At 44.1% G+C, this 21,353-nt stretch overlaps 1 protein-coding gene across 1 annotated transcript in view; it reads left to right on the forward strand.

Moving 5' to 3' along the window:
- The window catches only part of SCN10A (sodium voltage-gated channel alpha subunit 10), a 75,875-nt gene that overhangs the window by 11,173 nt on the left and 43,349 nt on the right, over positions 1 to 21,353 (forward strand). The window contains exons 4-10 of the mRNA XM_060023762.1: positions 7,244 to 7,372; positions 7,962 to 8,053; positions 10,238 to 10,459; positions 10,862 to 10,925; positions 17,156 to 17,297; positions 17,442 to 17,639; positions 18,328 to 18,498. Of these exons, the coding sequence (XP_059879745.1) occupies positions 7,244 to 7,372; positions 7,962 to 8,053; positions 10,238 to 10,459; positions 10,862 to 10,925; positions 17,156 to 17,297; positions 17,442 to 17,639; positions 18,328 to 18,498 (1,018 nt within the window). The remainder of the gene's footprint in view (positions 1 to 7,243; positions 7,373 to 7,961; positions 8,054 to 10,237; positions 10,460 to 10,861; positions 10,926 to 17,155; positions 17,298 to 17,441; positions 17,640 to 18,327; positions 18,499 to 21,353) is intronic.

Raw genomic sequence — 21,353 nt, forward strand, 5'->3', positions numbered from 1 at the left:
TTTGCTTGCCCTTTTGAATATTTATTTTTATTGATAAAATAAATTAATGTTATTAAATTTCTGTACATTGGTTTTGCATTCAGCAACCTTGCAGAACTCTTTTAACAATTCCTATTTGAACAAGTATATCATCTGCAAATAATGATGAACTTGTTTCTTCCTTTATGTTTCTTATACCACTTGTTTATTTTTCCTGTTTTATTGAACTGGCCAGGACTTTCATCACAATGCTGAATTGAAGCTATAATAGTGAGCGTATTTCTTTTGTTCTTGATTCTAAATAATATGCATGTAGTATTTCACTATTATCATGATAACTATGGGATTCTCATAATTACTGCTTATCAAGTTATGGGAATTTCTTTTCACTTCTGGTTTAAGAGTTTCATTTTGAATGAGTGTTGGTTTCTATCAATATTTCTATATTTATTAAGATTATCAAATAGTCTTTTATCTGTTAATATAGTAGTTTACATTAATAAATTTGCTAATCTCTTTTAATGGTTCTAGCTTAATCAATGCTAGATTCAGTTTGCCAGCACTTCATTTGACCTATCTTGGTGAATGAGGCTGACTTATAATCTTCTCTCATAAGCTGTCCCTTTGGGTTGCTTTTCCATCTCTCTGCCTCACTGTCTTCTTTCTCTCTTGTCCCTGAGAACTCCAAATTCTCACTCTGTTCTGCAGAGTAATTCAGCTCTCTATCCCCTGCAGCGTTTCTCAATAAGTAATAGAAGGATCTCTACTGGTCACTAGAAGGCTCTCAGTAGCCTCTAAAAAATGTGACAGATTCAGAAGAAAAAGCAATGCAATCATTTTATGCACAGATAAGTTAAAAGTCTGAAATGTAAGATTATTTGTAATTTACATAGAATTTCTGACTTTTCGTGTTCTTTAGAGCAGCGTATGAACTTCAAGGACTGACAATTCATACTGGTTAACATGGAATTAATCATGGGCACTTTATCTTAACTAATGTATTTTATTGTCCTATGACATTACATTTACATTTGTTAAACTTGCATTTCTCATCTTTACCACTACATAATATTACAATTCAGAAAATGAACCATCATTTCAAAAGTGGTTTGCAGAAATATAACAATAGTGATGAAAATAGAAAAATAAATCCTATAAGTAATGAATGGACTCTGTCACAGACATAAAGCTTGAATCTGTATGTCATGAGACAAGTGGACAATGGATGTGGATAATCTCACAAAAGCTGATAAAAAATAAATAAAAAAACAGGGAGCATGACAATGAATAATGATAATTAAATTTTATTGGATCAATGAGCCTTTTGTTCTAGTACCTAAGTTATTATCTCAACATTTTATCAAGTAATAATAGAAAGCTACCAAAACTTCCATATTATTTTCTAATAAAGTTTATCAACCTCACTTTTAAACCAACTGACTGTCTCTAGTACAAATATAAAATAAGGATTTCCAGTACAAAATTGTCAAAATTTGATGTTAAAAGTTGAAAGACATGAAAACTATAGAGTCATCATTTGCCCTCATAGCAAAAACAAGCAAAATTATACCCTTGCCAGTACGATATGAAACCAGCTTCAAAATCAATGGCAAATATTGTAGTTGGAAAAAAAGCGAGAAATAATCTATAGAATTCCTTCATCAGAAATATTGGATTTCTTATAATGTGACTGACATTTAAAAATCAATGACTCTTATGTATGTAAACAAGCAGACATTGTACTTTATAGTTGAATAAAATTGTGAATAAATCAGTTGTCAGTACAGTTTCACCATATATGTGAGAGAGAAGTGATCAATGGCTTTTTGTCCTATTTATCATGAAGCTGATTTTAAAAGATGAGATTTCTGGTTTAATTAAAGATTAGTTTGTAAACTATGAAACAGAGTTAAAAAGGGATGTTAGCTTCTACACCAATGTTCATAGCAGTATTATTCACTGTAGTCAAAAGGTTGTTTCCAAATGTCCCATCAACAGATAAATGGATAAATGTCCATCAACAGATAAATGGATAAACAAAATGTGGTAGGTGCATACAACAGAATATTCAGCTTGAAAAATGAATGAGATTCTGATATATGCCACAACATGTATGAACCTTTAAAATATTATGCTAAGTAAAGTTAGTCAGACACAAAAAGGACTAATATTGTATGATTCCACTTATGTGAGGTACCTAGAATAGGCAAATTTATGGAGACAGAAAGTAGAACAGAGGTTGCCAGGGAGCAGGGGAGGGAGGAATGGGGAGTAGTTGTTTAATGAGTACAGAGTTTCTGTTTGGGATGATGAAAAAGTTCTGGAGATGGTTAGTGGTTATGGTTGCACAATTTTGTGAATGCACTTATTGCCACTGAATTGTATACTTAAAAGTGGGTAAATTTTATATGTATTTTACTACAATTAAAAAGAAAAGATAGGGCTTCCCTGGTGGCGCAGTGGTTGAGAGTCTGCCTGCCGATGCAGGGGACACGGGTTCGTGCCCCGGTCCGGGAAGATACCACATGCCGCGGAGCGGCTAGGCCCGTGAGCCATGGCCGCTGAGCCTGCGTGTCCAGAGCCTGTGCTCCGCAGCGGGAGAGGCCACAACAGTGAGAGGCCCGCGTACCGCAAAAAAAGAAAAGAAAAGATAGCTGAATTGATATTGAAGAAGCTCCAGCTAGATGGTCAGCAAGGAAGGGCATCGCTATACCAATGGAAGATGTTGCTTCCAATGTGGTATGTACATTATTTGTGAAAATAGCGAGGGTCCATAGCATACTTCCAGACCCTGATTCGCTGTTGAGGGACATCATGGAAGTTGTGATCACAAACTGATTGTGACCACTTAGTATATGTTTCTTCAGCCTACAGGGCTGAAACAAGTGAGTACAGGATGCTTTTCTACACTGAATTGCTCTGGCTGGCAAGCAAGAAAAGGTTTGCAGTGTTTTCCAGCAAGATATTAAATCTTTTAAAATGACTATTTCTGTGAATACACATGGCATGTCTCAGGAGTACATTTAGGATTTTGAATAGTCTGGATCTTTGACTTCAGGGTCTAAATATCAGAATTTTTAAATGATTAGACATCATGACTTCTTAAAACTTAACATTGGTGCAAATGGCTCAGTGGCTGAGAGTTTGACTTTTCCCCAGTACCAATGCTTGTCTTCATTCATCAGGAAAAACACTTAAGATATGTCTTTGCATATTAAAAATCACATCCAAATGCTACAACTGAACATGCAGAAATACCTTGTGAGCCAAATGTCACCAGAGAGAGGATGTGACTCCATCAGCTGCTGTCTCCCAAGCCGAGAACTTTAACCTTCTAGCTTTCAGTGGCACTAAGCTGGGACACTTGTCCTCTGGTGAAACACTGAAAATAGCCTTTGGAGAGAACTCTCTCCATAATTTCTGGATCTGCATTTGACCTGAAAGGCCAAAATATCTGTCAAAGCTTCCCAACAACCTATAATTCTGAGTTAAGATTTTCTAATTTAGAAAACATAAAGAGTGGGGGGAAACCCAACAAGCTATGGCAGCTGACAGCTCAGGTTGCTACCCAGGCAGATATAGATTTCTTTGTGAATGATTTCAAACACTATTTCTCCTCTCACAGATAGGAAAGAAACATTACTGCTATGCACTTTTAAATTTAATTTTTACTTTTATTTAAGATATACAGATCCATGGTTTAAAAGGTCACATAGCTCCATAAAGATTATAACAAAAACAGCAATTTCATGTTTCTCATCTCCTCACCCCAATCCCATATTTCCAGAAGCAACCACTCTCACCATTTGTTTACTGCTTTCTTCTGATACCTCTCTAGCTCTAAAGATATACCCAGGCTACTATTTTTTTTTTTTTTTTTTTTTTTTTTTCCGGTACGCGGGCCTCTCACTGTTGTGGCCTCTCCCGCTGCGGAGCACAGGCTCCAGACGCGCAGGCTCAGCGGCCATGGCTCATGGGCCCAGCCGCTCCGCGGCATGTGGGATCTTCCTGGACCGGGGCACGAACCCGCGTCCCCTGCATCGGCAGGCGGACTTTCAACCACTGCGCCACCAGGGAAGCCCTCAGACTACTATTTAAAAAAATTTTTCCACATTAGATATTATCTATCAGCTTTCTGTTATGGAAAGAAAAGGGGATTAGGTCCACATACAAACACTCATTTTCTGTCACACTCCTCTTCCCAATATAGTTATATCATAATTTTTGGTTAGATAATCAGACAATATGTACATTGTCTGACTACATATATGATTATATAATAGTATTGCTAAGCAAATACTGTTCACAGCTGTATCATGCAGTATACTTTGGTTACATTTCCTTTTTGCACAATGTTTTTGCTTTCTCTAGAGTTAATAAGGATTTAATTTCTTCATTTGCTCAGTTTCTGTATATTTATCACTAATTTCTGTATTTTATCACTAAACTCTTCTCCAGAGGTTTAATTATTGCTTAAATTTACTTGAACGTATCAGATTATCCATCAGTTTCCATTTTTCTTGGGGAAATCCTTCTTAGAGTCCCTCAACTCCTGCCTCAATCTGGTCTAGATGTTCCCTAGGCCTGATGTACAGCTCTTTTCCAGAGATTTTTCCTTCTCCATCCTCTTTTGGATTCCATTTGTCACTCCCCTGCATCCCATATCTTCCTCGTTATTGTTTACTTCCTTGTTTTGGTGGAGCATATCCTCTGGTAACTTTCTTAGATGGGTAGGTGGGAAATAAATTTTCTGAGACTTGGCATATCTTTATACTAGCCTCATCTAAACAGTTTAGCTGGGGAAGCAGCTATAAATTAGAAATTACTTTCCTCACAATTTTGAAGACATTGTTCCACTGTCTTATAACCTCCAATTTTGCTATTAAGAAATCTGATGGTATTTTGATTCTCAATCTTTTGTATGTGACCTGTGATTTTCACTCCTTCAGAAAAAGTTAGGCTCTTCTCTTTGTGCACAGTGTTCTCAAATTTTGTGATGTTGTGCCTTGATATGAACCTTTTTCATTCATTTTCCTGAACACTCATGGGTATTTTAGCTGAATATTTTGATCCTTCAGTTTAGGGAAATTTTCTTATATTATTTCTTTGGTAATTTTCTCCTGTCTATTTCCTTCTCTGTTTCTTTCTAGATCTCCTATTTTTTTTTTGCCACTGCACAGCATGTGATATCTTAGTCCCCTGACCAGGGATTGAACCTGCGCCCCATGCATTGAGAGTGGAGTCTTAACCACTGGGCCACCAGGGAAATCCCTAGGTCTCCTATTAATCAGACATTGTACCTATTAGTCTAATTCTCGAATTTTCATATTTTTAATCACCTCTTATTTATTTCTTTTTGTTCCACTTTCTGTGAGATTTCCTCAACTTTATTTCTAGCCCTTCTATTAATGTTTTACTTTTGCTATCATATTTTTGTTTTCAAAAGTTCTCTTTTGTTCTTTGAATATTCTTGTTATAGCCTTCTATATGTATCCAGTATCTTCTCATCTCTTAACTCTCTAAAAATATTAATGATAAGGGTTTTTTCCTGACTCTTCTTCTATCTGCATTGTCTTTTTTTCTTTTTCTTTCTTTCCTGTTTAGTTCTTTTAGTCTTTGGTGTTAGAAGTAGGCTTCAGATTCCTGATGATCATTGGCTGGCTGTCCATATTAAAAGTGCAGCAACTTCTTGAGCTGTTAACCTGACTGACAGGCTTCTAGGAACTTACTGAGGGGAAGAAGTGGGTGGGTGGGAAGGTTGTCTGCCTTTTAGTACATACGTAAATTTTTCCTTTATACCCCTGTTTCAGGATGCAACTCTCTCCCTCTTGTTCAATCCAGTCTATTTCCAGATCAGAGGAGGCAGTTCCTCCCTGAATGGTTGGTGAGGAGGGGGATTTAGAAAGCCCAACTGCTTCTTGTAAAGATTTTCAAACTGCCCTTTCAGACCCTCTTGCCACTGTCTCCCCAGGCCCCACTTTCAGAGGTATTTAGCATCCCTAAGTCCTAAGGAGCTCTGCCATGTGGGTTGGCTTGCTTCTGGGAACTCCCTACTTCCAGCTAAGGTTTCAGCTTTCTAGGGTCTGCTCTGTCAGTTACCACTCATCCGTCTTCACTCTAATTTCCAGAGTGCTGTTATGTTCTCCATTATCATTGCCCTAGTGAATTTATGCTTTTTAAAAAATTCTTTTTACTATCATTTAAGAAGGATTTCCAAAAGGTTGGAGGTAAATACATGTCTTCAATCTGCCATATTTAATCAAAAGTCTTTTCATTTTTCATACCAGGGCTTACATTTAGAATTTTATAACTTTTAAAATGTAATGTATCCAAAATTAGGTGTGATTTATGCATGCATCTGAATCCCTTTGGTCGGTGGTTCTAAAAGTGTAGTTCCTCAGGCCATCAGCATTAGGCTCTGCTGGGAACTTGTGAGAAATGCAAATTCTTGGGCCCTACCCCAGACTTACCGAGTCAGAAAGTCTGGACGTGCAGCCCAGAAATCAGATGCTTGAACAAGCTCTCCAGGGGGTCAGATGCGTGCTAGAGTCTGAGAACCACTGCTGTTGGTGATGGAGGGATTTTGAACACTTGAGAAACACTACCCTACTCTCAACCTAAGCTTCAGATCCAGCTCTTCAAATCCAAACCCACAAAGTGCCCAGCAGAGTGGCTGTTTTGAGATGACTTCCTCTAACAGGAACCATCCTCCTGAGAAAATGTGTGTGAACTCAGATGCTTTTTTCTTCCATGACACCTAGTTGTTTACTGCCTTAGACAGTAAACAGACCGGGATCCCTGAGGCCAGAAATGCTGGCAGACCAGGCACGGTATGAGAAGAAAAGAGTCAGAAGTAGAGAAGTTTGGAGAGGAGGGATGTAGTTGGGCCTCCTCCCTCTTCCATATTTTCAGCCATCAACAAGTTGAGAGAGGAGTTGCCAGCTTCCCTCAGGGCAGAAATCCTCGGGGAGCCTCATGGAACAGGAGGAACTTTGTTCTGAACCTCATGGTGCCAGAGGTTCTCAGCTGCCATCGCCCTCTGCCTACCTTCAGAGCAGCAGAGGCTGCCGATCATCCCACCCCACCCATATGTGTGACTCCTCTGAGTTCCTCCGTCTGCGTCTCATCTCCCTACCTTCCCTTCTTCCCCTTCCCCACCTTGGCGATGATCTTTGCACGTTCTCCTTTGGAACAATCACAGCCACTGTCCCTCTGAGCTCTCTCCAAGGCACAGTTAATACTCCCTTTCCACCTTCCCTCCCAGATATGTCTTCACTGTCATTTATACCTTTGAAGCCTTGATAAAGATACTGGCAAGAGGATTTTGTCTAAATGAGTTCACTTACCTGCGAGATCCTTGGAACTGGCTGGATTTTAGTGTCATCACCCTGGCGTGAGTATTTCTCCACACTGACTTGTATGTGCATCTGTGTAGGGCTTGTAGGTGTGTCCAGGCTGCCACTCTGGGGATGTTTCCTTATCTCTGTCCAGCTTCCTCTTTCGGGACTGTGTGGCCTAGGGTTTCTTTGCCAAAGACTGTTGCTTTGGGAGTCATTTTCTAGGGTTAGTCCCATACACTCAGGGAGAAGTTGGAGACCTCAGATCTGAGCTGATAACTGGCCTGTCAAAGTGGATCAGACAAGGCTCAGCCTTGTACCTACCAGATATGAAGGTCTTTACCTGAGAACCAGTGCCTGAGAAGACGGGTTGGCCACACCCACATGCTTGAATATCCATCCACACATGTAGCACACGGAGCCTTCTAGATCACAATACATCTTCTCAAAGGGGCCATTCTGGAAAATATTGCCTTAATTAAATCAGTGTTCATGTCAGTCTATAAGTGGAAGTGCTAGTAGGTTCTCAGTGTCTGTTCTGGGTCCTTCCTAGGCTGGTGTTACCCAAAATTGTCCTTATTTATGCTGCCTGAATTCCCAAGTACCTCTTCTTGCAGAGATGCTGACTGACTTCTGGTCCTACAGGTATGTTGGTGAAGCCATAGATCTCCGAGGGATCTCAGGCCTGCGGACGTTCAGAGTCCTTAGAGCTTTAAAAACAGTGTCTGTGATCCCAGGTGAGCCGCTTTAACCAGTACATTTACTCATAGAGCTTATGTTTGTTTCCACAGCCTAATGTCCCACTTTGATTTTCACAAGAGCCCTATAAATTTCTGGGACATGGACTACTGTCCCCATTTAAGAGACAAAGAAACTGAGGCCCAGAGAGTAGAAAACACAATCCCAAATCCTCATCACTAGAGGCATTTGTGACCTGGAAACCTCATGTCCTGATTCTCAGCCAACACTCTGTCCACAGTACCCCATGGTGTCCGTAAAGAACAAAAAGGTCAAGTCTTCGTTTTATGTTCTCATTGTGGGGTTCAGGCAAGCCTCCAGTCAGATTCTCATTTATACTTTAAACCAAAATGTAAACTTGGAAACAGTGAAGAAGGAAAAAGGCAGTCCTAGGCTCTGGTGAGTATCTTCCCCGTTTCCATGGATCTGAAAATTTGGGCCTCAGCCCTGTCTTTGGACCCACAGAAGAGAAAATAATTAGACAATTCTTGATTACAGGCAATTCAGAAACAAAAATAGTATACCAGGGCTCATCTTACCAGGCCTCCAATAAGTAGCCCAGTGATATTCCTCATCTTCCACTGGGTTGATGGAGGGGATAGTGAGGCCAGAGACCAGGAAACAGCCCTGAGATGGGACTCAATGCTTCTCCCTTGTGGCCTGGTGGGTTATCTACCCTCCCTCACCCCTGAGAACCCATGCCCTCATCTGGGAAATAGAAATACTCACGCTAGAGTAGAAGTCCCTTTCCACGGTTCTGTGACTGGTTCTGCAGGGAACGACTGAAAAGTCTTTGCCAACTTGCACTGGACAAGCTTCTTCATGAAGAAAATCAGAGCAATAAGTAGTCAGTTCTGCTGCTTGGTACCTCTCTCACCTACTCCCAGCCAGGAAGACCCTGAGCCTTGTCTACAAGACCTGGCCTGTCCTGACCCTCCTCCTCTCCCTGCCTCATCTCTCTCCTGTACCCACCTCACACCACATTCCAGAATCTGCCTGTGGTTCCACAGACATTCAAAGCTTTTGCTCATTGCCCAGCCCTGGGCCATGCTGCTCCTCTGTCAGGAAATCCCTCCTTCTCTCTTCACTTAACTCATATGCATCCTCAGGGCTCTGCCACGCTCTGACCTCCTCAAGGAGACTCCCCGGTCCTTCCCATCTTCCCCACCCTCCACCCCATCTTACCCCGACTCCCAGGCTTCTGTGAGGGGCTGTTCCTCTGTGTGCCCACCTGCTCAATAATGCTATGGAGTTTCCCCTCACTCATCAGACAGCCCCACCACAGGCCAGTGCCTTAACCATTGCTCGGCTCCCAGAGGGGACCACAAGGGGCAAGGGGTGTGCTCAATGGGTTATTTGTTGACCAGAATGAGAATGCAAGGCTAGATCACAGTCTGCTTCCCTGGTTATAGCTCTTTCTGCTACCTGGGGAGCTGCTTTCCCGAAGAAGGTGTTTTCCTTTGCCAGAGCAACAAATCATCTTTCCTTAAACAAGCAGGGGCCCCATCTTTGCTGCCAGCTGTGCTCCTTCTCAGATTCTCTGTTTCTTCCTCAGTGACTCTCAGTGTCCCTCATGGCTTCACACTGTTATGTACATATGTGTCTTTGCATCTCTGTCTCATTCTATCTCCCTTGCATGTCTCTCTCTCCCCCTTTCTCCCTCCTTTCTTCCTCCTCCTCCTCCTCCTCTCTTTCTCTTTCTCTTTCACTCACTCACACACACACACACTCACACACTCACACACACTGAGGTACGTGTGTCCCCAGCCTTGAGCTGCCTCCCAGGACTGAGATAAGGACAGAAAAACAGATACCAAATGACTGGAATGAAGTTAGTAGCCTCACGCCTAGTGTAGTGCCTGGAACATGGCAGGTACTCATCAATTACTTTTTAAATTGAATTGCTACTCTCCAGAATTTATTAGCTTTAAAATGAAATGCATTGCCTGGATATCAGTTGCTTCATCTTTACAATGGGACAATAATCTCTGTCTGCCTCTCAGACTTATTACAAGGTTCAGATGAGAAACTGGGGTTGGAACTGCCCTAGAGTTTGTAAAATACCTCACACCTGTGTGTAGTGAGAGGGTAGGGTGGCTAAGATGCAAGCGTGCCAGGCACACGTGTGTGTTCTGCGTGTGGCACCTCATCCACGTGACAGTATCGGTGTCATCTTCCCACAGGGCTGAAGGTCATCGTGGGAGCCCTGATCCACTCGGTGAGGAAGCTGGCTGACGTGACCATCCTCACCATCTTCTGCCTGAGTGTCTTTGCCCTGGTGGGCCTGCAGCTCTTCAAGGGCAACCTCAAGAACAAATGTGTCAAGAATTGCACAGTTGTCAACGAGACGGCCAATTACTCTTCTCATGAAAAACGGGAGTGGAATTTCTGTCATAGGGACCCAGGTCTGGTTGGCAGGGGGTGTGAAGCCCCTGCATACCTGTATAGACATATATTTTGATTCCTCTTTTCTGCTGAAATGCTTCTCATGAGTTGTGTTTTACTTTTGGGCCCCCCCATTCTCTGTTGCCAAATTTCCTTTTACAAAGAAATGAGCTATAAATCCAGAGGCAGGTCATTCTGCCTCTGCTGAAGGAAGCTCAAAGCTGAAGGCACTGCTCAGCTTTTCTCTTCCCAGATGAGACATTTCCCCTTCCAGGCGTCTCAGCATATCCAGTGAGGGCACATGGCCAAGGGCTCTCTCCTCACTCTGGCAGAAGACTCAGCAGGTGTTGATTTCACCACTCAAGGCTTGAGTTGAGGGTTGAGAACCATGTGAGGCTTTCAATTCTTCCTTTATTTTGCAGATTTCTACACCAACAAACCAGGCACTTCTGATCCCTTACTGTGTGGCAATGGATCTGATTCAGGGTGAGTACCCAAGCCATGACATAGCACCAATGCCCAGCAGCCCTTTCTCCTTCTTGTCATCAGCTTTTTCTGGGTGAAGCCTGGGTTGCAAGTCCTGAGGAAGATGTAGAAATTAATAAGTCATGGCCTCTGCCATCCCAGGCTCATGAGGAGGGGGTGTATGAGTTAGCTCTTGCTGTGTAACAAACAACCCCAAGATTTTGTGGCCTAAAACACCAGCCATTTACTTAGCTCAGGATTCTGCAGATCTGCACATTGAGCTGAGATCAGTCTACTGTTCTTCTGATATTGACTGGGCTCATTCATGCATCTGCAGACAGTAGATGGATTAGCAGGGGTCTGGCTGATCTAGGATGGCCTCAGCTGGGGTGTTTTGTCTCTGCTCCATGTGGTCTCTCACCCCCCCCATCAGACTAGCCCAGGCTTATTCTTCTGGTGGAGGCAGGATTCCAAGAGAAAGAGTGGAAGTGTTCCAGGTCTCTTGAGGCCTAGGCTTAGAACTGGCATAATGTCACTTCTGTTGCATCCTATTGACTAAAGCAAGGCACAGGCCAGTCCAAATCCAAGGAATGGGGGAATAGACTCCACCTGTTGCTGGGAGAACCTGCGACATCATATTAAAAGGGGTGTGGAGACAGGGATGGGAATAATTGTGGTCATTTTTACAAACAATCTGCCCCAGGAAGGAACAAATATTTATTAAATATGTTTTATGTCAAATGCTCTACATTTAATTACAACTCTATCACATGGGTTTCATTATCCTCACATAGCAGAGGAAGAAACACATGCATCAGACTTTGCAGTTTCAAATTCTTGCAGAGGCCAGACACATAACAACAAATGTGAGGAGTAGGCTGGGTGGGAACCATGATCATGAGAGTTCATGCTCCATCTAAAGGGGTAGCCACTTCTCAGTTCAGCTTTTGGTTGTCATGTGGAAATGTGGGTCCACTGTTTCCAGAACGTCCAAGTTTTTAAAAGAGAGACAGGAAATTTCAATTTTTATGTAAACTCTCTTAACTATAAACATTGGCTACCAATTTCAGAAAATGTCTACATATTGTGGGCCAAACAAAATATTTTAGCAATGCAAATTCAACTAGCAATCTGCCAGTTTGTGAGCTCTGATGCATATACATAAAGATGCTATGCTGTGAAGTACAAGTGCTGTCCTAGAGGCTCCCTGGGCTGGGGAAACACAGCGAGGTGATGGTGTGAGGCAGGGAGGATGTCAGGGAAGGTTTCCTAGAGGTGGTGACTGAGGTGAGATTGAAGGGTAAACAGGATGTCTCCAGGCTTGATGAACAAGAGATGGTTTGGATGGAGCCTTTACATTTTTTATTTTTTTTAATTTATTTATTTATTTTTGGCTGTGTTGGGTCTTCGTTTCTGTGTGCAGGCTTTCTCTAGCTGCGGTGAGTGGGGGCTACTCTTCATTGTGGTGCGTGGGCTTCTCATTGTCGTGGCTTCTCTTGTTATGGAGCACAGGCTCTAGACGCGCAGGCTCAGTAATTGTGGCTTACGGGCTTAGTTGCTCCACGGCATGTGGGATCTTCCCAGACCAGGGCTCAAACCCGTGTCCCCTGCATTGGCAGGCAGAGTCTTAACCACTGTGCCACCAGGGAAGCCCGGATGGAGCCTTTAGATAGCAGAACAGAATGTGAGACAAAGCAAAGGGGTAGAGGGCCCCTCATGTCTGCCTGCTGCTTTGACCACGGGAACAGGTGTGAGCAGAAAGAGATCAGGCAACAGATCAGAAAGACTCATCCCTCCCATCTCCATGGCGAGGGGGTCTGGAACCCCGAGCCCACACAACCTCCTCCCTGAGTGGCTAACAGCCCTATATTGCACAAGTGGAGGTGGGTGGGAACTTTATGGAGTTCTGCCTTCATCAGCTCCCCAGGAAAACAATCTCAGCTAGAGCTGAGGGGTGGGACTAACAGGAGAATTTGAGCAACACAGACCCCTTGGCCTCTTTCTTCACGAATGCACTTGGCATTTGGTTCTTGAGTTCAGGAAGAGGGTTGTTCTGATGTCAGTTTTTATTTGCATTTGACTTAAATTGAAACCAAGGACCCGTCAATGTCCTCCTCCTGTCTGGATTATGGCATTTCTCATGAGGATGGTTCCACAGTAGCCCATGCACTGACTGTGGTAAAGCTGTGGGGTCCATCCATGGGGGCCCCTCTCCAACGCTGAGAGAGACCAGCTATCCTGCTGCATAGGTCCTGGCCAGGCGGGGAAGGAGTGGATAGGGCTGGGATGTTAAGTAGAGGCCAGCTTAGATGATGGGCAGAGTGAGCCCTGACAAGCATGCTGTGAACACCGAACCTGGGTTCTGTGCTGAGCTGCAGAGAAGCCAGAGCCCTGAGCAAAAGCTCACACTGACCAGTGACACTGCAGGGAGAAAGTCCAGGGTCTCAAAGTGGAGAACAAGTACCAGGAAATACTTGATGATTTTCAGCATTCTTTCACATACATTATTCTAGTCCATCTTTTTGGTAGCTTCAGATTAAAAACACCAAGAAATTTATTTCTGCATTTGACATACAATATTTGCTATGCTGAAGGCATCTTGCAAGAGCCTTTACACCGTGGTCTCATTTAATTCTCTGAGCAGTTAGCTGTTGATGTGTAGCAGCTATAGAGTGTTCTATGGCAGACATAGAAATAGGCTGCCCTTAGTGTTAACTAGCAAACCTACAGGTAATGGGTTAACTAGCTCCTTGGGAGAGCAGAACCAAGAGACTGTCTTTATATGTGGGTCTACAGAGTCTGGAAACTCGCAAATCTTCAACCAAGGTTGGAGACAGAATTGGGATTTAGTTATAATCAAGTTGTCAGGCCCTAATCAATTGTGTGGGTTCCTGGATGTGTGTTTGTATGGATGTCTGGAATAAGAAGACCCCCCAGGGTTGGTGTTGGTGGAGGAATCCTGAAGTAGAATCCAGAACTACAGAAAAGGCGTTACTGTCTCCTCAACCAGGCCATCTCACTGGGGTGCAGGGGAGCACTCACATGCCTAATGCTTAGAGATGCTTCGTGGTACCAACTCACCCTCTTACTGTGAGAGAGAGGGCAGTGCAGCCCTCGCCATCCCAGTGCTCACCAGGCAGTCATCTTCAATTTGGCCTTCCTTCATAAACTACTTGACAGTTATGTTTCTCCTTTTAAATAAATCCATTGGCATCTGTGTCCTTTTAGACAGCTGACTTCTCTCTGAACCCCAGCTTCCACATCTGTTTTTTTTTTTTTACATCTTTATTGGAGTATAATTGCTTTACAATGGTGTGTTAGTTTCTGCTTTATAACAAAGTGAAACACTTATACATATACGTATGTTCCCATATCTCTTCCCTCTTGCATCTCCCTCCCTCCCACCCTCCCTATTCCACCCCTCTAGGTGGTCACAAACCACCTAGCTGATCTCCCTGTGCTATGCGGCTGCTTCCCACTAGCTATCTATTTTACGTTTGGTAGTGTATATATGTCCATGCCACTCTCTCACTTTGTCCCAGCTTACCCTTCCCCCTCCCCATATCCTCAAGTCCATTCTCTAGTAGGTCTGTGTCTTTATTCCCATCTTACCCCTAGGCTCTTCATGACATTTTTTCCCCCTTAGATTCCATATTTATGTGTTAGCATAAGTAGAGCTGCAATGGACATTTTGGTACATGACTCTTTTTGAATTATGGTTTTCTCAGGGTATATGCCCAGTAGTGGGATTGCTGGCTCATATGGTGGTTCTATTTGTAGTTTTTTAAGGAACCTCCATACTGTTCTCCACAGTGGCGGTATCAATTTACATTCCCACCAACACTGCAAGAGAGGGTTCCCTTTTCTCCACACCCTCTCCAGCATTTATTGTTTCTAGATTTTTTGATGATGTCCATTCTGACTGGTGTGAGATGATATCTCATTGTAGTTTTGATTTGCATTTCTCTAATGATTAATGAAGTTGAGTATTCTTTCATGTGTTTGTTGGCAGTCTGTATATCTTCTTTGGAGAAATGTCTATTTAGGTCTTCTGCCCATTTTTGGATTGGGTTGTTTGTTTTTTTGTTATTGAGCTGCATGAGCTGCTTATAAATTTTGGAGATTAATCCTTTGTCAGTTGCTTCATTTGCAAATATGTTCTCCAATTCTGAGGGTTGTCTTTTGGTCTTGTTTATGGTTTCCTTTGCTGTGCAAAAGCTTTGAAGTTTCATTAGGTCCCATTTGTTTATTTTTGTTTTTATTTCCATTTCTCTGGGAGGTGGGTCAGAAAGAATCTTGCTGTGATTTATGTCATAGAGTGTTCTGCCTATGTTTTCCTCTAAGCGTTTGATAATTTCTGGCCTTACATTTAGGTCTTTAATCCATTTTGAGCTTATTTTTGTGTATGGTGTTAGGGACTGTTCTAATCTCATACTTTTACATGTACCTGTCCAGTTTTCCCAGCACCACTTATTGAAGAGGCTGTCCTTTCTCCACTGTACATTCCTGCCTCCTTTATCAAAGATAAGGTGACATATGTGCGTGGGTTTATCTCTGGGCTTTCTATCCTGCTCCATTGATCTATATTTCTGTTTTTGTGCCAGTACCACACATCCGTTTTTAAAAAAAGGATTATTGAGATGATGAAATTATAACATTTGTAAAGCACTTAGGAGTGAGAGAGGCACACAGTACGTGCTCAGTTATTGGACAGTGGTGGGTTTTTTTTTTTTTTTTTTGCGGTACGCGGATCTCTCACTGTTGTGGCCTCTCCTGTTGCGGAGCACAGGCTCCAGACGCGCAGGCTCATTGGCCATGGCTCACGGGCCCAGCCACTCCGGGACACATGGGACCTTCCCGGACCGGGGCACGAACCCGCGTCCCCTGCATCAGCAAGCGGACTCTCAACCACTGCGCCACCAGGGAAGCCCGGAAAGTGGTGTTTTGATTGTTGCATGTAATTGGTCACTGAACTTGGCTAACTGTGAGTCCTCCTTTGAAAGACAACTCTGCAGGTGATGCCAACTGGCTCAGGTTTTACTGACTCTGCCTCCGCTGGTGTCAATTTGCAAAGAGCTCACCATCTTATGGGGTCATGTCTGGGCAGCCAGCTAGCCTTCTCCAGGCCATTTCCCTTTGCATGAAACTCTGACATGAAGGTATTATGTTACCAGGGTGGGGTGGGGCGGGGAGGGGGGGGTACCTCTTCTAGGGCCCAAGATGAGATCTTGTCTAACACTCAGAAATGAATCATAGGGACTTCCCTGGTGGCACAGTGGTTAAGAATCCACCTGCCAATGCAGGGGACACGAGTTCGACCCCTGGTCTGGGAAGATCCCAGATGCTACGGGGCAACTAATTCCGTGTGCCACAACTACTGAGCCTGCACTCTAGAGCCCGCAAGCCACAACTGCTGAGCCCACGTACCACAACTACTGAAGCCCGCACACCTAGAGCCCATGCTCCACAACAAGAGAAACCACCGCAATGAGAAGCCTGCGCACCTCAACTAAGAGTAGCCCCTGTTCGCCACTAGAGAAAAACCCGTGTGCAGCGACGAAGACCCAACGCAGCCAAAAAAGAAAAAAAAAAAGAATCGTCTGAGGAAACGTGCATATTGACAAAATAAAACACTTTTTTGTAAATGAGTGTTTGAGCAGACAGCAGCAGGGTAGGGAACCTCGGAGAACTGCTCTGCCTCATGGCTTGCGGTCTCAGGATTTATGGAGGTTGGGTTAACTTTCTGGGTTGTTTCTGGCCAATCATTTTGCTTGTGCCCATATTTGGTCTGACTCAGGACCCTTCCTGGCTGCACACACATCTCTCAGTCAAGACAGTTTCTATCACGAGGGAGTCTGGGAGGTTTGCAGGACTATTATGGGTTGGCACCTCCTCCGTCCTTTTTTCCCCTCCCAAATTCTTCTGGTTGGTTTTGGTGGCAGCTTGTTGGTTCCATGTTCCTTATTGAGACCTCTTGTTGTGAGACAACTCACGTAAGCGGTTCTAACCTGGCCAGGACGGGTGGTTTCAGTCAGTAATTCCCTAACATTATCGTCCCCATTTAATGGGCAAGAGAAACTGAGACCTAAAGAGACTGAATGTCCAAGGTCACTCAGCTAATAAGAGGTAGGCTAGGCCTTGAACTCCAGTCTTTGACTTCAAACCCTCAGGTCTTCCCACAACTCTGGACTGTCTTGCCCCCAGTAAGTGGGAGGCTGTGCAATTGACAACCTTCTCTGTTCTTGCTGCAGCCACTGCCCTGAAGGTTATTTCTGCCTTAAAACATCTGACAACCCAGATTTTAACTATACCAGCTTTGACTCCTTTGCTTGGGCTTTCCTCTCACTGTTCCGCCTCATGACACAGGATTCCTGGGAACGCCTCTACCAGCAGGTATTGATCTGCATGTCCCCATACAGACTCGGTTGGAGGCTGGGGCATTGGCTGCATGGCTACATTCTTCCTGGAGGACCCTGACCATGTCAGGGGCCCAAGTTCTCTAGGTACAAGTCTCTCTTCTTTCTTTTGAATCTGCAGACCCTGAGGGCTTCTGGGAAAATCTATATGTTTTTTTTCGTGCTTGTTATCTTCCTGGGGTCTTTCTACCTGGTCAATTTGATTTTGGCTGTGGTCACCATGGCATATGAGGAGCAGAACCAGGCAACCACTGATGAAATTGAAGCCAAGGAGAAGAAGTTCCAGGAGGCCCTTCAGATGCTCCGGACGGAGCAGGAGGTCAGTGAGGGGTGGATCTTTGTGAAATCTGTTGCAGGTTGTACATTTTTGGGCAGATATCTGGACTAGCCTCTTAGAGTAAGACTGTCATTTTAAGGAACCATAGGAAGATTCATCTTATCTCAGGGACCATCTTAGGTTAGATTTTCTCATAAAAAATGAATGAAGAGCCTGTGCAAGTGATTCACTGAGGGCTGCTCTTAGGAGGAGACTGAAGGAAACAGGATGGGACAGGGGAAGAATTAAACAAGGAAGTGGCCTCAGCTAGATTCTACCTTTGGCCTGATCCCATGGGGAGCTCCAGGGCATGACTTGTTCCACAGGGTTACCCCTACCTGGAGGCAAGAACGCTGGCCCTTTGTACCTCCATACTTGCTCCAGTCAAATGTATAGTCAAAGAAAGTTTTCTGCAAATCCTGCAGCTGTAACCCATTAGTAACTAACATTCAAGCAGCTTGAGATGAGGGTACTGACCTGGTAAAAGAGATCTGGACAGGGCATCAACAGAGTTTACTACAGGGTGTGAATGAGGGAGGTGACTCTTCCTGCCATGTCTTAATCCAACCACCACCCAGGTCCTAATCCTGATCTCCTCTGGTTTAGATGCCATCACCTCTGTGACACCCCATGTCTGGGGGACACACATTTATGCTAAGCTCATCCAGATACTGCTGTTCTCTCCTTTCAGGTGCTGGCAGCCCTGGGGGTTGACACAGCCTCTCTCCACTCCCACAATGGATCCCCTTTGGCCTCCAAAAATGCCAGTGTGAGAAGGCACAGAATGAAGCCAAGGGTGTCAGAGGGCTCCACAGATGACAACAAGTCACCCCAGACTGAGTCTTACAACGAGCACAGAATGGTAAGGGGCTCAGATTTGTGCCTTAAAGGTGACCCACCTTTCCAGCTGCCATGGACAATATGCTGAAGTGGGAAGAGGTTTGTAGCAGAGAGATATCTGGAGGCACAGAGACTAGGAGGACGTTTTGATAATACAGACCCTGCCTGCCACGCCCCCCAACCAATGGTAGCCTAAACTAGGACAGGGGCATTATGGATGGGGAAAAGGGTGGATTATGAAGACTTTTATGGGGACTCGAGGGAATAAACAAGATTGGGACTCTGGAATGTTGGAAAAGAAGGGAGAAGTCCAAAATGCCTCCCAGGTTTCCAGATTGGGCAGTTAGGTAGGTGGTGATTCTAAGGCAGTAACACTGGAGAAGAACCCTGGATTGTTTGTGACCTTGAACATGCTGACCTTGAGGTGTCTGTGGACCTGTGGACATCAAGGGTCAGCTTCCTTCTGATACTCTGATCTGCAATTCTGGAGCAGGAGTGGGATCCTTGTTCGTGATGCTGAAATCATTTACAAGCTTCTTTCTGACCTCATGCCTCAGCCCCTGCAGCTCAAATTCTCCCCTACTTTTGGCACAGGAGATCCCAGCACCTGTCTCTGTGATAACAATCGAGCCTGGGAATAACTTCAGTACCTCACTTCAGACCCTGTAGCAATTCTCGCCACCATCATGACCCGCTACCTCCTACTCCAAGATTCCCTGTACTCACCAAGTTTCCTCCCACCAGCTCCTTCTCCCTTGAAAGTCCTATGTACCCCAAATATACCCTTTCCACAGGCCTGAGAGATAATAACCCCTTTGTGGTAGAGTAGATCCCACAGTAACAGTATGGGAAAGGGGATCAACATGGCTATTTTTCAAGGCTGCTGACGCTCACTTCCCTCCCGATCTCTTTTCCTTGTGCTCCTCTGAAGGATGTTCTACTTTTTGGAATAGGATCTCTACAACCCCCAGACTTCTGTGTGCATGGACATACACAGGCACACTCCCATGCACACTGACCTCAGTGACACCGACACTTCAGCATTTATCAGAGTCTGTGCCCTTCCCTTCCTTGCTCTGCCTCTTTTGAGCAGCACCTGATATGGACAGGGCACAGTTCAGAAGCTGTTTCAAAGGGGATTTGACTAGGGCTCTGACAACCATGGAACAGGATGAATCACAGCTTCCGTGGACATGTCAGTGACACTCTGAATTGGGCTTTAATTTCTCCTATTCAGTCAGCCTCGCACAGATTAGCACTTGGATGTCCAATGGTTGTCTGGTGTGTGTCTGTGTGCTTGTGTCTCCAGCTAGGTTTACCTTCAAAAGGAAAAAGAGGAACCATGTTTTGTTAATTCAACAACACTAGGTGCTTGTTATAAAGAGTTGACTAAAACACAGTCCATTTCCCAAGGACTTCCATTTGGGTGGAGGAGGAAGATATAAAAATAGCTGTGTGTTGAGTGCTTTATTAGGGACACATAGATGGTGTTTGGGGAATAGAAGAGGAAACGTCTACTCTTATGAGGGTGAGGGTGTATCAGGAAAGGCTTCATGGAGGAGGGGATAATTTAAGTGAATAGTAAATAGTGAGTAGGGGTGTCCTCTAGTAATTGAGAACTGGGAGCGTTTGGGGAGGAATATTTTCCAGGCAGAAAGGAGGTCATGTTTATGCAAAGACAGGGAGGCATTGTTTGGGTACTTCCTTAATACTAACTGATTAACTGGAGTCCATTCAATAAGGCATCCTCTTCCTTCTTTCCCAGGTGTGTTATTGTAGTAAATAGACCATAGGAGGTTTTAATAAAAAGCCATTTTCTGACCAGCAGTAATGAGAGAGAGGTTGGGGGTAGCACTTAGCAGAGAGACACAGCAGGGGTTTCAGGGAACACACAGGAAACCAGTTGGTTTGCTTGGAGGATGCATTTTAAAGGCACGTCTGATACTTAGATTCAGAGTTCATTGTCCACCATTTGTCAAATAGGTTAATTGTGAAATATTAGCTGGTGGCCAAGGAGGCACTGCTTGTCAAATACGGGACCAAAATTTTCTTCTTAGTTTCTTGGTTTGCTTAGTGCCCAAGTGCATATAACTCAGTTGTCCCATCTTTAATAAGGATATGCCAATTCTGTTCCTTTGCTTCAAAACTAGGAAGGATTCGTGGATTTTTATGAGTTCAATGTCCTTGGACATATATTCTAGGGAAAAAGCACTGTGTTTTTTAAATTAATTAATTAATTTTTGGCTGTGTTGGGTCTTCGTTGCTGCGCATGGGCTTTCTCTAGTTGCGGTGAGTGGGGGCTACTCTTCGTTGCAGTACGTGGGCTTCTTTTGTTGCGGAGCACGGGCTCTAGGCACGCGGGCTTCAGTAGTTGTGGCTCGCAGGCTCCAGAGTGCAGGCTCAGTAGTTGTGGCACACGGGCTTAGCTGTCCCGTGGCATCTGGGATCTTTCTGGACAAGGGATGGAACCCGTGTCCCCTGCATTGGCAGGCGGATTCTTAACCACTGTGCCACCAGGGAAGTCCCTAGTGCTGTGGGGGACTTTAATACTGAATTACAGTGATGGTTGTTGAACAGGACTGGGCTCCAAATGATCAAGAAAGCAAATTTCACTTCTGTGGGAGAGGGGGATAGGTCAGGAGAGCTTTAATTGACAAAGTGTCCCAACTTTAGTAATTTAGTAAATAAAAGGAATTAAGGAAGGGGGAAAAATTCAGCATTATGATCAGAGTTTGATAGGAAGTCAGTATTTAAATTTTAGAAGCACTTTCTATGAGGTGAGGACAGAATTGATAACTTGTCTGGTCAAGATCGTGGTCGTGGGAACTAGCCAACCCAGAACACTAACTCTCAAGGGGCTCTGGGCCTCTGAATTAG

This window comes from Delphinus delphis, chromosome 10, assembly GCF_949987515.2.
Source record: "Delphinus delphis chromosome 10, mDelDel1.2, whole genome shotgun sequence".
In the NCBI taxonomy this organism is placed as follows: Eukaryota; Metazoa; Chordata; class Mammalia; order Artiodactyla; family Delphinidae; genus Delphinus; species Delphinus delphis.